The sequence below is a fragment of the Glycine max genome, chromosome 20 (assembly GCF_000004515.6).
Source record: "Glycine max cultivar Williams 82 chromosome 20, Glycine_max_v4.0, whole genome shotgun sequence".
In the NCBI taxonomy this organism is placed as follows: Eukaryota; Viridiplantae; Streptophyta; class Magnoliopsida; order Fabales; family Fabaceae; genus Glycine; species Glycine max.
In genome coordinates, this window is record NC_038256.2 from 45,355,980 (window position 1) to 45,372,663 (window position 16,684).

The 16,684-nt window shown below is 27.4% G+C and overlaps 1 protein-coding gene across 2 annotated transcripts; it reads left to right on the forward strand.

The window, feature by feature from the left end:
• Positions 1-10,919: 10,919 nt before the first annotated feature.
• On the forward strand, positions 10,920-14,426 carry LOC100788652 (heavy metal-associated isoprenylated plant protein 30). Of its 2 annotated transcripts, none has more exons than XM_003556385.5 (3): positions 10,920-11,168; positions 12,027-12,102; positions 13,982-14,426. In XM_003556385.5, exons 1-3 carry the CDS (start codon positions 11,031-11,033, stop codon positions 14,302-14,304), a joined length of 537 nt encoding a protein of 178 aa, XP_003556433.1. In that variant the 5' UTR covers positions 10,920-11,030; the 3' UTR covers positions 14,305-14,426. The 2 variants fall into 2 exon arrangements, with proteins under 2 accessions (XP_003556433.1, XP_025983094.1); XM_026127309.2 differs by having other exon boundaries at positions 11,035-11,168; positions 11,928-12,102.
• The last annotated feature ends 2,258 nt before the right edge of the window (positions 14,427-16,684 follow it).

The window sequence follows — 16,684 nt, forward strand, 5'->3', positions numbered from 1 at the left end:
AGAGGTTTTAAGGATTCCATCATTGAATTAGACTATAACATGGATGGGTATAAAACCAAGTGTGAATTCAGGTTCTCCATTCCTGAATTCACACTTGCTACAGTAAATGGGAATAGTCTGGTATATAATAGTGGAAGGGATACTCTCGTATATATATATATAAAAAAAATCAAATGGGATAGTAGGGTAAGAAAATCTACAGAATAGTATTTTAAGATTTTTTATTTTGCTCCTTCTATTTTGTATAATATCATCTTGGCGGACATTTCTTTAACTGTATTCCCTCGCGCGCGGTATTTAGTTTCTTATTGGTGTCTTTCCCGTCTTCCAAAAAAAAAAAACTATACAAATTTAATATCATTTGTTTATTAATTTCTTGTGGAACTTGCTTTATAGCCATTTTTTTTCTTCTAAACATTAGTTGAGTTTTATGTAGATAAATCTAATTAGATAAGTTTTATGTATTAAATTAGTAAGAAAAACATATTTAAAGTTTTTTTTTCAGATTTGTGAGTTAAATGAGCAAAATAAAATACTTTTAAAGGTAAAGAATCTAAACAAATTTTAGTAAAAATATATTTTAACCAAAAATAATAACTTTTTCAAAAAGTAACTCAATAGAAGGATTTGACCAAAGAGAATACAATTGTATTTCATATATTATAAAACAAATACTAAAAAATTGTTGGTTTGAGTGAAATAATTGAGTTTTATTTCCTTAATCAAAATCTCATATTTGGAGAGTATATTGTGGATAGAAAAATATAATCGGAATAAAAGGTCTCACGTGATCAGTTAGATTATTTTAAAAAAAAATTAATTATCAACCAAGTTAATGAATATTCCATATCTGATAAAAAAATATTATAAAACAAATATGGCTAATACAAATTCAATATGAAAAAAAAAATCAATTTGCATTTTGGTTTGGCATTCCTCCCTGCTTCATATGTAAATAATTCTATTGGAATTTCAGTCATTGTTATATTGTGTCATATGTAATTAATCATAAAACACAATAAAAATAGAGATTTTGCTGGCTTACTGTGTGTGTGTGCGTTTTTTTTTTAATTAAAGCACTTGCAAGTATAAATTAAAGTATAAACTATCTTAATTAGTATTGTCGTGAAAATAAATATAGAGAAATAAAATGATATTTGACTTTAATTATTTAGTGATCTATATACACTCTGTAATAATAATAATAATAATACACCCTGTAGTAAAAAATTTAACAACGAAATAAATCAAACTTTAAATACCACGTAAGTTGCTTGCTGCCTAGATTTTAAATACTAAAATAAATAAATAAAAGTTTTAAAAAACTAGGAGTAATTTTTCCCTTTTTTCAATAGGTGTTTAGTGGAAGAAGAAAAATAATAACTGTATTAAACTCGTGATAATAAGGATAAGGAAGTGGAGGAAGAAAAGAGGAGAAACTTACCTTACGAAATGCAAAATTAACAACTTGAATCTTTAGTTGACGCTTGGCACTACAAAACGGGGAGCGTAAGGATTGTCACTGAGAGTGAAAGCGATACAATGAAGGGGTAAAGAAACTAAACTGAGTGAGTGGGGAAGAATATTTCTCAATTTTTTTATTCTATTAATTTACAACACAACCTTCACCACGAGATAAAAATTTAACTTGTGCATACAATAGGATTAGAATATTTTATTATATTTAATTGGTTCGTCAAACAATAAATTAAGATTAGAATATGACAGAATTAGTCTAATAGTCGAGAGTTTGAATAATATGTATGAGATAATAGATTTTGATTTCAATGTTATCATTAGGCACAAAAAATATAGAAAGGTAATAAGAAATAACTCATTCCATTACATCACTCTTGTAAGGTTTATTAGATAGGCCGAATATATTTAAGGTTGAACAGTCTATTAGTTTGGGCAATGTACTTTTCAAATTGGTGATATACCATAACCGATAGGCTCAAGTTGATTCTTTCAAAGATTGCAAGTGAAAATTAAAGTGTTTTGTACCAAATAAAATAATCATTTGTCTTATAGAACTAGTTTTTTTTTTACCAAAACAAATGTGAAAAAAACAAGACATTTATTTAAGCTTTTGAATATCTATGAAGGAGCTTTTGGAAAAAAAAAATCAACTTTAACAAATCAAGTTATCTTTTAGAAAAAATGGGCCTAATTCCATTATTGATGACCTTGTTAATTAGGGAGTAAAAGTGGTTGCTAGCCATCATAAATTTTTGGGCTTGCCAACCATGGTGGGTAGGTTGAAGAACCAAGGGTCTCAATTTGTCTGTGATAAGCTACAGAATAAAAAATTGGAAGGTTGGAAGGAGAAGACATTGCCTAGGGTTGGTAGGGGGAACCTTAAAAATTGTAGTTCGGACTATTCTCTTTTATTTGATGGAATTTTTTTATATTGTCAATATAACTATATAGAAAGCATAACAACGTGGTTTTCCTGGCGAGGTGATGTAGATTCTGAGAATATTTGAGCTGGAAAATCTCTTGTTATCCAAATCGATAGTAAAACTAAAAAAGAGAAGGGGTCTAAATTGAGTTCTTTTGAACAACGTCTTCACAAAATATTTTCCCAAATTGTTAAGGATAAACGTGAAGAAAAAAACTTAGAGAAAACCCAAATTGATTCAATTAACAATCAAAATAAAATAAGATATTAAATCAAACACAATAAAAATAATTTTTAAGTGTGGGGGATAAAAGAAAGTGTACCAATGATTTACAGTTCGGTCGCCAAAACAAGCAAGCCGAAGGCTATAACAAATTGAAACAATAATGGGGTCACCTCAACCAAAATGACTCAAGAGAAACATTGTAATCCAATTGCTTTTCTCTCTTTTCCTCCTATTAGATTCTTAGAAAAATGTCAATTTTATATAAGCTTTCAAAGATAATCCCATTAATTATTTGAAGCTTGATTGATTATTTAAATTTTAAAAATATATTGATTTATATAAAAATATTACTTTTCATCTCAAATAAATGTGATAATTGTGATAACAATAAATAGATTCAGTTTTTTTATATGTAGAAATCAAATATAAGTATAAAAAAATATATATTAACTCACATATTTTACTCAACTAGTTAAATTAAATTATTTTGATAAAAATGGATTGAGTTAGATAAAATGTAAGGGATATTATAATTAAGATAAATCTCCAAATTCAAATATTTGCAATATAGAAATCTTTTTATTAGACTAATTGGTTTGGATGATAATGAAATCACAATTTTAATTCAAGATATGTATGTAGATAAAAAGTCCTTTTTTCTGGTATTATCTCTTCCAATCCTTTCAATATTAGAGGGACAACAAAAACAAAAAAAAAATAATAATAAGAATTTCATATTAAAAAATTTCTTCCTCAATCCCTTTCATTCTATTCCCCTCCAACTAACTAACTGTGCATTAATACTAGTCGTTTTTCCTTACTTTTTCTTTTTTGTTCCACCTGATTGGTAAACCCATTTCTCATCGCACCTTGGTTTGGGAATCCCATTTGTAGGGTACCTTTGTTTAGATAAATCAATTTCTCGAAAAAACTGTTTCGAGCTTCTACACTCTTAAGCCAACATGATTTTTTAAAAGCAATAACGTTTGGGGGATAAATGCTTAGGAAAAGATAATCCAACATTAGTTTTTGAAAGCAATACAAACTTAGGAACAACTATTCCGGGAGTCACTTAAGATAAACACCAAATTCGAACTCATCATGAAAGACTGTTCATAGTAACAGGGATGCTCCTACAGTCCTTAATTAACGGGACCTATAAGGGGGCACATGCAGCCATTGGAATGGTCCATTTGGTCGTGACCAAAAGATGCCTTTGGAGCAGACTTCTACGAGCTCATCTTAGCAAACGCAAGCAATGCAATGGGAACAAATAGAAATAATAAAATGCTAGGCTATAACAGAAGCGATAGAGCAATTAAAAATAAGACAAAACAACAAGTTACCCGGAAAAAAAATTGGAATTTGGTGAAGAAGGAAAGTTCGTCTACAAAGAAAAGGAAAACGAAGCAAGGACAACAGAGACTTCAGGAAAATACAAGTTAGACTGTTTGGTTAAACCAATATATACTTATATTTAATACTAAAGCTCATTTACTAAAATTATCGCATGATATTTTTCTAAAATCTTTCAATTTAATTACTTCTCTTGATTTTCTTTTATTTCACAATATGTTGTTTTGACTTTCATATGTAATTTTCAACTTGTAACTTTTGTTATAATTATTTTTCTTATTTTAAATTCTAAATAAATGAAAAATGTCATTTTCCACTTGTGAGTATATTGACACTCCTTAACCAACCATTTGGATCATTTATATTCCTCTTAAATTAAATTTTATTCAAAGTCAAGCAATTGTCTTCTACTATTCGCTAGTCAATTCAAACATCTGGTCAGGCATTAAACCTTAATAAATATGAGGTTTTAGTTAGCTCAAATACATTGGAGTCGAAGAAAGCCTCTCTTGCTGGAGGGTTGGGGGTGCAAAATATGCTTGGAATGGACAAATATCTTGGTATGCCATCTATGGTCGGAAGGAATAGGAAGACAACCTTTAAATATGTTAAAGACCAGATTTCGAAGAAGATCAATTCGATGAGTGACAAATTCCTATCGAAGGCAGGCTGAGGTAATGATCAAATCTATATCTACCTAAGTTATGAGTGCTTATGTTCTTCCAAGTCATTGTGTGAAGAGATTTAGCGCATGCTAAATTCTTATTGGTAGGGAGCGGATGGGAAATTAATACAGTGGTTGTCTTGGGATATAATTGCTATTAGTAAGGAGTATAGGGGGTTTGAATTTTTGAAATCTTCATGCCTTTAACTTGACAATGCTCGGAAACACAAGGGAGAAAATTTGTCTCTAACCCTAATGCTTTAGTGTCTAGATTTTTCAAAGCTACAAATAATATGGGGATTTTATGGGTTCGACTTTGGGTTGTAAACCTAATTTCATTTTGCCTAACATTTGAACTTCCCATCATTTGCTTAACACGAGCTTGAGCACACATTTAACCTTTTGTCTTTTTTAATCTATTATTTTCAATATCTTAGTTATAACTTGAATTTTAATATTTTTTTAATAAACTATCAATAGTTACAAATAATAATGATCACAATATAAAATATTTATTATAAATTTAAAATACCATTTATATGTTTCAAAATATTTATTTATTTCAAATTTTAATTATAATATAATTTATATATGTATAACTATTTATTTATCATAAATAAAAAAAATTAGTTGTAAAAAAATATTTATTTTGTAATGCATAGCATAGATACTTGTTGATTAATATGGGATAATCGATTGGTTCAAAATAAATTTGATAAAAAGAGATTTGAAACTTTGATATTTTTTTTACAGCAAGAAAATCATATCTTTTCCATTTCAATAAAAGCATGAATATAATGAAGTGCATCATTGAAGGTATAAGCATGAGAGGATATAATTGATTTTGATACTCAATCACAACTTTTTAAACTGTTGAATTGATATTAAAGCATAAAAGGATATAAACTAGGTGTGTGCGAAAAGTTTGAAGTTCATCCCTTTATAAGAAAATAATATTTAAATGAAAGCAAATACGAGGAAGAATAAAAATGAGTAAATACCTAAAAAAATATAGTCTTATACGTTTATATATATATAGAAAGATTAAATGATATTTTTTAAACCAATTTAATTGATTGATTATTTTGAATAGCCTAGTCATTCAAATCCTTTTTGTTTTTGTATTTGTTTTCCGTTAGAAGTTGATTGTTTGACATAGTCTTTTTAATTAATCGTGATCTCTCCATTTCTTTTTCAATTAATGTTTCAAAGAACCCAATCCATTGATTTATTCAAATCTCTCTATTTTATGGTATTTTTATTTTATTTATTAAAAAGAAAAATCGTAAAAAGAAAATTAATTGACCCATTTAATTCTTATTTGCTCGACGACAAAATGGGCCTCTAATATAGTCTAAGATTTGAGCCATTTGCCTGATGTACGCAACCCACTAACCCTTGCCTCTAAAGTTGCTATTTTCTTTTGGTAGTGCGAATGAGGGAGCAACAATCAAACAATAACTTTGATCTTTCCCCACCATGTACTTCTATTGTACACGAGTGACATTACTGTTTGAAGAGGGAAATGTTAGAAGATTTCCTTTGCTAGTTGTCTACACTGTACACGTTTTATGTTCCACTTGTTTTCCACTCTGAAATAAATGTGAACTATATTGATATTGGTAACTATGGTATTGGTCTAAAATCGTTTGATAATTTATTCATTTACATAAAGATTAACATGATATACACTTTAAAATTATATAAATTATACACTAGTGGATATTAACTTCCTTTTAGAATTTGAATATTTATAATTTCTTTATCTAAAATATGTAATCCATTTATTGAGTCAATAATATTGATATAATTATGCAAGTGAGTTGGTGATTTACTTGATTATGACTTTAAAATAAGTCACACTGTAGATATTATTATAATTTAATCATAAAAACGTTATGTAAATTATATATTTACATCAGTCAATCAAATTTGATGTTTTTTTTTGCAATTTAAATCTAAAGAGGACTTTATAATAAAAATTATTTTTATTTTAAACTTTAATTTAATATTTTATTAAAAGATTATTTTATCCATAATCTTTATTATTGAATATTTTGATTTTTAAATCAATAGCTGAGATTTTCAATTTTTTTTTATCTTTTCCCCTTTCCCAATTTATCCTTGAGACCCTAATCCTTCATTACCACCCGCCTCCCCCAACCTACAAATCTCCAATGACCACCCTCTTCCTCTCCACTTATATTTTTATTTCAACCATATCTAGATTCATATTTAAACAATATTTTTGCTAAAAAGACTAAAGAACAAGCCTTCAGTTAAGGCCTATAATAAATTCACATTTAACCCACCTATGCTATATGTGGCGCCTAATCCCTGGACATCTCTTTGTACATCTTAATTGATTAATCTTTTCCAAGACGCCCAATTCCGCATAATCAAACATCCTATCAATCGTCACATAACCACCACAATCAGCGGTTGATTCAAAAATCAAAATATCCAATGGTGAAGATTAGGAATAAAGTGATCCTTTAATAAAATATTAAATTAAAAACTAAAATAAAAAATAAAAATATAAAATTTACTATAAGATCCTCGAGTTTGAATTGTAAAAAAAAATCAAGATTATATAATTTATATGACGTTTCATGATTAAATTATACATAATACATATTGGTGTGATTTATTTTAAAGTTACACTAAAGTAACAACTTTTATATAACTACCCTGATTATAATATCAAATAAAATTATATTAATTATATGAATGTTGAATTCACTTATCTCGTTTATTTAAATAGGAGAAATATGCAATGATGCACATGTCCTTGGTGCCAAACAAGTGTAAGACCACAAATTTCTTTAAGCACATTTTTTATATGATGTTTATATTGTTATTGAAGTCGAAATTTACGAATGTGGTTGAATTTCTTGAAGCGTGACAATCATTTACTAAAGGTTTATATGCGGTATCCCACACAAATCTTCCAGGATATAAAAGGAATATCTTAGAAAAGCTAAGGTTAGAGAACTCAAAAAAAAAATTGACTCTGGAATAAAGAGGAAAAAAACTTAACAGAAGCAAGGAAAAAAAAACAAAGAAGAAGCCAAGAATCTCATTTCTTTTTTAAATCATTTTTCAAAAAAAAAAAAAAAACTTCAGCCAATTTTTTTTATTATCTTTTATCACCAATTATAAGTATATAATGTCATTTTTTTCTCTTGATTTTCATTTTTATTGATATAAATTTTAAATTTGAATTTAAATATCATAATCGATCCATTTAATTAAATATTTTTTAAAATAATTCTTTTAAAATAATTATTAAAATTACAACAATTTATTTAGAGAGGGAGACATGCACACATGTCTTTGGTGCCGTAAGAGTGTATGACCACAAGTTTCTTCACGCACAATCTTCATATGATGATAATGATAATGATAACATCCTTACATGGCGACACGTCAGGTAATTAAGTACATTGTAATAAACCAAACAACGTATGAATCTCATCGTTAGACGCAGAAGGTCGAGAAAATATCACACATATATATACAGCCAACAAAAATGATGAAATCCAAAAAATAAAATAAAATAAAGAACGCATCTACAAAAACCAAATATAGTGGCCAACATGCATGCAAATATGATTATGCCTTACTAACAAATAAACGCTCCTTTTGTTTTTTGGGAGTCTGCAATTTTTAAACCGAATTAAAGGAAAATATATTTTTATAGAGTTTTGATCCACTTTTTTTTTAGGATTGTCTCGTTAAATAAAACTACTAAATTAAACTGTTCTCATACAATAAAATTTTAGACTAATCCTTCGTCGTAAACTAGCTGAAACTTATAAACTAATTGAATGAGTTAAATATATTTGATAAGATTAACCGATAAATAATTGATAAATATGTAAAATAACATAAAAGGATATAATTAATTATTTAATTAAAAAAGTAATTAAAAATAAGATTTCAAGTAAATTAATGAAAGAGAAAAAATGATAAAGAATAAAACTGGTAAGTTATAAGTTATTTGAAGTAATTTATAAAAATAAGTTAGATATTACTTAAAATAAACTCGATCTTATGCTAAACAAATTTTTCATGGGATGGGAGGAGTTATCTGGGACTATGTTGGTAGATGACAATTTGGTTTTCTATTCATATGGGACTTGGGGCCACATTTTGGCTGAGATGCTGACTTTAAAACATGATATCCTTAATGCGTGTGATCAAGGTCTGAGGAAGATTAATATTATTTGCGAGACAAACAATAGTAACATTGCTACAAGCTTAAATGCGGAAAGTTTACGCCTCCATTTCCCGGGATGCTAACACTCAAAGTCATAAGGGAGCCATGGAGTGGACCTTCCCTCCTAGTAATATTCTTGCAGCTCTAGGATTTGATTTGGCTTGTGTGCCTTAGTTTCTTTGCTTCTGTTCATTTTGTTTTTCTTCATTTCATATGTACAAAAAAAAAATTGGTCAAACTAATTTATAAACTAATTAAATAAACTTATAAACTTTCTCATTACTTATAAGCTAGTTAGTTAAATGGGTTTACAAGCTTTCCGAGTGTGTCTTACCAAACTCACCAATACATAATCATTTTAAAAATATACAGATAGGAACTGAAATATAATACTTTAGATTTTAAAATTAAAACTTTTTCGATAACTTGTGCATTACAAATTAATTAATATTTTTTCTTGACGAAACAAATTGATGTTAATTACTCATCGAAGTGAAATTTTAGCTTTAATTTGAGAAACAAAAGATTGGTCCTCATATATTTATGGGTTTGGAATGGAACAAAAGGTAATGTTTCCTTTTTTATATATATATATATATATATATATATATATATATATATATATATATATATTTCATAGAAAAAATAGACATATAATATTCTTTCATTATTATGTTATTAATATAAAATATTAATTTATCGATTTTATTGATAATTAATTTTTTTAAAAGAATTTGATTGATCATCTTTGATGATAGATTTCTTTTTTTAATTTTTTTTTTTCATTCATAAAATTTGAAATCAAAATTTTATTTAAAAAGACTAAGTTTAATATAATTCAAATCAACGATTTATTTGTAATAGTTTCATATGCATGTAGTTTAATTTCATTAAAAGATTATATGTTTTGTTATATTGAGTTAATAACATAATTTTAACAAATCTAAAAAAATGTATATTATTTCTTTTAATTACTCTTATATTTTCATCTATCATCAACAAAATATTTTTTCTTAGTAAAATTATCTTTTATCACCTATAAAACAAAATACATAAATTAGAAGAAAATGCATTTTTTAAGCATTTTAGGATGCAAAATCATTAGTGATAATATTATGATCATCAAGGTTTTTTAACATATTCTTCTCAATAGATAAAATTATCAAAGCAATCCATCTTCCTCATGACATTGATGATTCCAAATAGGTTTTTATTAATTTTATTTTTGAAAATCCGGTTCGAACTTTTTGGACTTTTTTAGGGCCCTCCAAATCTTAGGTCTTTGCTCATTGCTCATTGCTTTCCAAACTAGGCTCCAAATCGGTCCTAAACAGTAAATTTAAGTTGTACCTTATATTGATATATAATTTTTTTCAACATATTTCTAAAATAAAAAGTTATACCTAATATTGTAATTAATGCATATCAAGAGTTGCTATGATACAAGGCTCTCTAAAATATTGATGCATGCTTTTGTGGCTACGAATGAGCAGTTAGGGAATAATGTGTGCCGTTATCAATGGTTCTAATCGCCATGAGCATCCACTATATATTAATCTAAAATAAAATTTAGCTCTCATCTCAGTTATATTGATTAGAACACCACCTATAGGCCAGAAAGATTCTTTTATTCCAAGCTCCTGTAAAAAATGGAAAACAACTATATGGCTGGTGTTGAAAGACAAAGTAATGAAATCTGGGAATATAACTTTGTTCAACATTCTAGATATTTAGGTCACATTTTAACCATTTTCAAAGATGGTGTCTAAAAAGGAGATTACTAGAATATATTATATTTTCCTTTGCATCTAAAATCTGCTTTCTTTTTAATAAGCTCATCCATATCCCACGACACTTGTTATTCCCATTTCATCAAGCATGCACCACCTAGATACCATTCCTGTCTGAAAGGTCGTAACATCATGCACTTGGTTTAGTTGAGAGGAAAATGCTATATATAAAATATCTACATCTACATATGAAAAAAAAGAATTGATACTCTTTTCCGTGCCATTAGTTTTGCCTATATATGTTAAAGTGTACTATAAAACTCTAGCGTGATTACAAAACATTATCATTTTAAGAGATGCAAATGGCACAGAGGAATATATTCCTTCGCTGGTTTCTTCCTTAGTTTGTTCTTTTCTTCTTTATATCTACCATGGCTTCCTTACTACAGAAAGCTTTCGGCTCTGAAATCTCTTCGTTTATATACCGCCTTTTTATCTATCAAAATCATAACAAAGGCATTCCTAGGAACTTCAAGATGCCAAAGAAGGGTCGACCACTTTCCTTGCAGGTTTGCTTTCAATATTATTATTTTCATTAATCTTGGAAGTGGAATAGCACCATGTATATATAGAGGGAAAGATAATTAATAGTTTCTCCTTGATATTACATGTTTCATTCTTTCTCCATCAATCAGTAGTACAGTTCCTTGTTTTCCTTCATTTCAGTTCATGATCATAGGATTTTATTCATAGTAAATTTTGGAATAATTGAAATGAAACTGAAAACTCTTATTTATGCATGCAAGTGAGATTAATTTCCAACTGATAAATTTAATCATAATTTGGTTTTAATGCTATAGGAAAGAATGAATAATTTGTATCAGATTGATGTTAAGTTGAAACTCTATTGTTATTATCGTTAAAAAAAAAAATCCATCGGTATTAGAAAAAGAGACGCAATATATGAACATCTCCTTTTGATTAAAAAATTGAAGGTAAAGAAAAAAAGTAGCAAGAATAAAAATTTATTTTATGGCAGGTTAATTATATATCTGGTTAGATACGGAGTAGACACGGAGTAAAAGAGTGAAAAAAAGTGGTTTTTAAGATGAGTTCATATGAGAGAATTAATTTATGAAAATCACCATCAATCAGAATTTGATACTATTTTGGGATCAGATTGTTCTCACCCAATTGTTTTTTTACCATGGCCAATAGTATTTTGATCTAGTTGTTGTTTTTAAACCTGTAACTAGTGAATACTACTACCATTTAACAAAATATGCCGATTCAATTTCTTATATATGACCGTTGCTTGAAATTTATAGAGGTTTTGAGAAAGAATCCAAATATGAAGTATGGCCAACATAGTTAGGAAAAACTGCCATGCAAACTGAAATGACATCTCAGATACTTATTCGTTTCAGACCGTAGAGCTGAAAGTAAGGATGTGCTGCACTGGCTGCGAGAGAGTTGTTAAAAACGCCATTTACAAACTCAAAGGTATGTCTTTTTTTTTTTTTTTTTAATATAACGTTGAGGACTTAATTTACCAAGTTAGTCTTGTGGTTGTGGAGTTTTTTAGAATAATTTAGATAAAATATTATATTTTAGAGAAAAGTTAAAAAGGAATTTATTTTAAATTTTAACCAATTACCAGAATTATATATATATATATATATATATATATATATATATATTTAAAAAAAGAATAAGTAAAGATAAGTAAAAAATTTCATATTAATCTATTATTTTATTCTAAAAAATTTCTTAAAAAATATTTACTCAAATGAAAAAATGATACTCTATTTTCTCCCCTACACAATCTCCTACCTCAGTACCTCAAGCATATCCTATACGTGGCTCAAATGGGCTAAACAAAAATGACAGGAATAAGAGACAGGACAAAAAATAATTTTGGAATCTAATCCAAATACTCGATTACATATTCTCATTCTCTTTTATATAATTGACTAGTTTAATGGTTTCATACACGCTGCGAATAATATTCTCACTTTACTTGTGCTTTATTATTTCTAGTTTATAGGTTAAATATGATTTTTCATCTTTTAGGTAAATCAAGAAAAAGAAGTTATTGCCTTTTGGACGATGTATGTTTTCTTTAAATGACGAGTTTTTTTTATTATCTACTAGTTATGAATTATTTGGAAGATTTGTTGTGATAATACTCTTTAATATTGTAAAAACAATTTCTATTACATATGAATAATGTTTCTTTGTAAGTTTTTGTTACAGAAATATTTAACTCTTCCGATCAGAATTTTTAACTTTAACTCTTCCAAGCATCGGAATTTTTAACATTTTTTTACAACAATGTTATGACTTAAATTTGATGTTGAAAATGAGGGTTCAACCTAGCTGCTCATTGTCTTCCACTTTTGCAGTGCTAAAGAAACAAATTTTTGTACCGGTATATATACAGTTAAATTCATAACTATCAAAACATCTCTAAACAAGCATTACAATAAGACTTATCCACACTTGTTTTCCTTTGCAAACAGTATTCATATGTGATATGTCGATAAATTAATTCGTTACCTAAAGCATACCATACACATGATTCATATATGTGTATAAGAGAGGTTTTTAACGGTACCGTATAAAAGGAATAACGTAAGAAGTATTATGAAATCTATTAATATTTTATTGGTTAAATATTAAATAGGAAGAGATAATGCCACTTCTACATATTTTCTTCACAATAAATTTTACAATTGAAGAGATAATTAAGAAGGAAAAAAGAATTAATATTGTGAGATAAAATGAGTAATATAATAAAGAGAGATGGAGAAAAAAAAAGAAGAAATCGTACAAGTATTGTGAACATTAATTGTGAGTGTACCATTATCTAGTAAGAAAATAGTTAATGAGGGAATTTAACTTAATTAATTATGTAAAATATATGAATTATTATAAATTTTTTAACATTTAATTTCGATTCCTAATAACAAAACGGTTGAATGGTTTAGATTTGAAAAAAATCACGGGATATCAATCATGTTATTGTGTTTGACAATAAAATTTGTATAATGTGATTGGTGGATAAATTTTCTAAAAAAAATAAGTTATGTACTAATAATTTAAAATAACTTTATAATATTATCATTTATTATAAATTTTCATGCATGTAAAAAAAAATATTAATTTTTATAATAATTATCTTAAAAATTATACTAGCGGTAATGAATGATTGATAATTGATAGTATAAAAAGTTTTTACATATATTTTTGTATAGCTGGTAAACTAAATTTTCTCTTAGTATTAAATCACATATCTTCATTAGTTAGTTTTAATTTCACCAAAATTCAAATCGTGTACATTGGCACAAAATAAGAATGCTATATACTTTGTTTCATATAGGCATTGATTCAGTGGAGGTGGACTTAGAGATGGAAAGGGTGAGGGTAGGTGGGTATGTTGACAGGAACAAGGTGCTTAAGGCTGTGAGGAGGGCCGGGAAGAGGGCAGAATTCTGGCCTTACCCTAATCCTCCACTTTACTTCACAAGTGCTGACCATTACTTCAAGGACACCACCCATGAGTTCAAAGAAAGCTACAACTACTATAGACATGGCTACAACCTCCCAGAGAGGCACGGCACCATGCATGTGTCTCACCGTGGAGATGACAATGTTAGCAACATGTTCAATGATGATAATGTCAATGCCTGCCATATCATGTAATTCATTTATACCTTATTATTATATGTGTGTGCTAGCTAATGTGGAAAACTTTCATGACCATATGTAAATTAATTTGCAGTAACTGCTATGTGAATTTGAAGATGTTTTAACGTTCATTAAAATAGTTAATCAAGGAAGTTGAACATTTTCTATAACTAATTTTTTAAAATAATCGATCATATATTGCGATGATTTAATTTTTCAAACTGTCTTAAAACACTCTTAAATAAAAAAATGCATAGAAATTTGTAATATTATATATGGCGGTGTGAAAATGTGAGTAAATATAATAGTTTTATTTGTTTTTAATAATAAGGACTTAAAATTTATAATATTGATGTGGATCAATTTAAGAAATCATTGTGAATTAAAAAAAAACTGAGAAAGATTAAAATAAAGTTTAAAATCCTTATATTTCACCAATTTTCAAATTCGTCCTTGCCTAAAAAAGTTGAAAACAACCCCTTAATGAATATGTGTGCCTATGATACTCAATGCAAATTAACAAAAATAAAATTGAGTCATTACTTTTTAACCCACAAAGTACATTAGTTATAACTAACATATTTCTAACACATTGAATACATGAATAACAACTTCCTAAGACATAAAGTACATGAATAATAACTTCTTAGCATGATGTATATTAATGACCATTTAAAATGGTCTTAAGCCTGGCATGTATGTATTAATCTTATCTGTTTTCTTTTCCATCTTTAAGATGTGTCTCTCTTGTTTTTTTTTTTTTTTTTGTCATACATATTTTTCTTATAAAAAACTCTCTTACCACTCTTTGGGGATCCAAGGGGATGAAAATTCACAAAGAGGTATAATATAAGTCTTGTGTTCTTTTATCACTTCTTGAGGAGTCAAGGGGACCAAAACATTTTCTTTATCATACAGGATATATTGTATGTTTCCATTCTAATCTTGCCTTTTATCATCCTTAGTGATGTAAGTGTTACCCATCCTTTATTAAAGGAAACTCTTTAACTTTTGTACATATACATCAACCATATCATCTATTTCTAAACAAGAATACGAGTTCATATTTGAATAATAGTAATAACTTGAATAAAAAACATATCCAATCCCAAAGGTTACTTAACACAATGAGGTTGTGCTGACCACTATATTAGACCATGCATATACTCAATGTACTTAAACAAACCTTAGTGTCCCCGTATCCACGCACACACAAAACAATCAACACTAAACTCTATATGAATGACTTAATAAATGCAATCAAAAAGAAAAAAGAACTAACACGAAGGAACTTGGGAAATATACACTAGGTGACGAGACAAACAATTAGTATTTGGGGTAACTTAGTTTCTTTTTTTTTAACTTTTTCTTGCTTCCTCCCATTTTTACTTGTCAGTTAGTTATGTCTATTGCATCTTAGGCTAAGAAAAATTAGCCCTTTGTTAGGCCTAACATTCTTATTTTATCCTAAAGTTTTAAGCCTACTACGTAAGAAATAATATTTAATCATTTAGTTTTCTAATTACTCCATGTTTTGGAAGGTTACTTTTTTTTCTTTTATAAAATAATTTTGTTCTCAAAATTTGTAACTTAATTACATACCTAACTCGAAAAATTATGAATAGATTAATCTTATTTGTTGTCCGAATAGATTAATCTGATCTCGTTGTTCCATCTCATTTGATCATCTTTAAAGTAATTATTACAAACAATTTTTATTGGGAAAATAATATTATTTCCTAAATGTTCATGTACTATGACAAACAAACAATTTAGATGAGTATTGACTCAAAAGTGAGATGTACTAACTCTAACTCAATTCTTATAGTGATAATTTTTTTTTTAAAAATGAGAGGCATAATATATTATGAAGGTTAATAAGCTAGGATAATATAATAAACCATAGACTCAATTCTCTTAAGGATTTGGACTCCTCTAAAATTGAGATTTAACTTTTTGGCCTTAAACAAGGGTGTGGAAAAATAGAACCAAATTAAATTGAATTGGTTCTTTTTTTTTTTATCACTAGAATTGTTCCTTTTCATTATTCTAGGTAGAAAATTAACAATTAACAAATATATATATATATGTACACTTTAAAAAGGATTAATTGTGATAATTGAAAAAGTTATTTTAATTTGCGTTGAAAGTGAATTTGATGGAAAGTAGAAGCGATACGTTAAACACGAAATTTTTTTTCTACTATTATTTCTTTTACTTCTCATACAAAGTAATATCTTATATATAATTAGTTAAAATTATTTCGGCTCAATATATTTAAAAAACAAATAAAAGTTTATATATATATATATATATATATATATATATATATATAATAAAAACAAATCAATTAAAGGATGATAGTTTATGATTAAAGAATAAAATATATATTTAC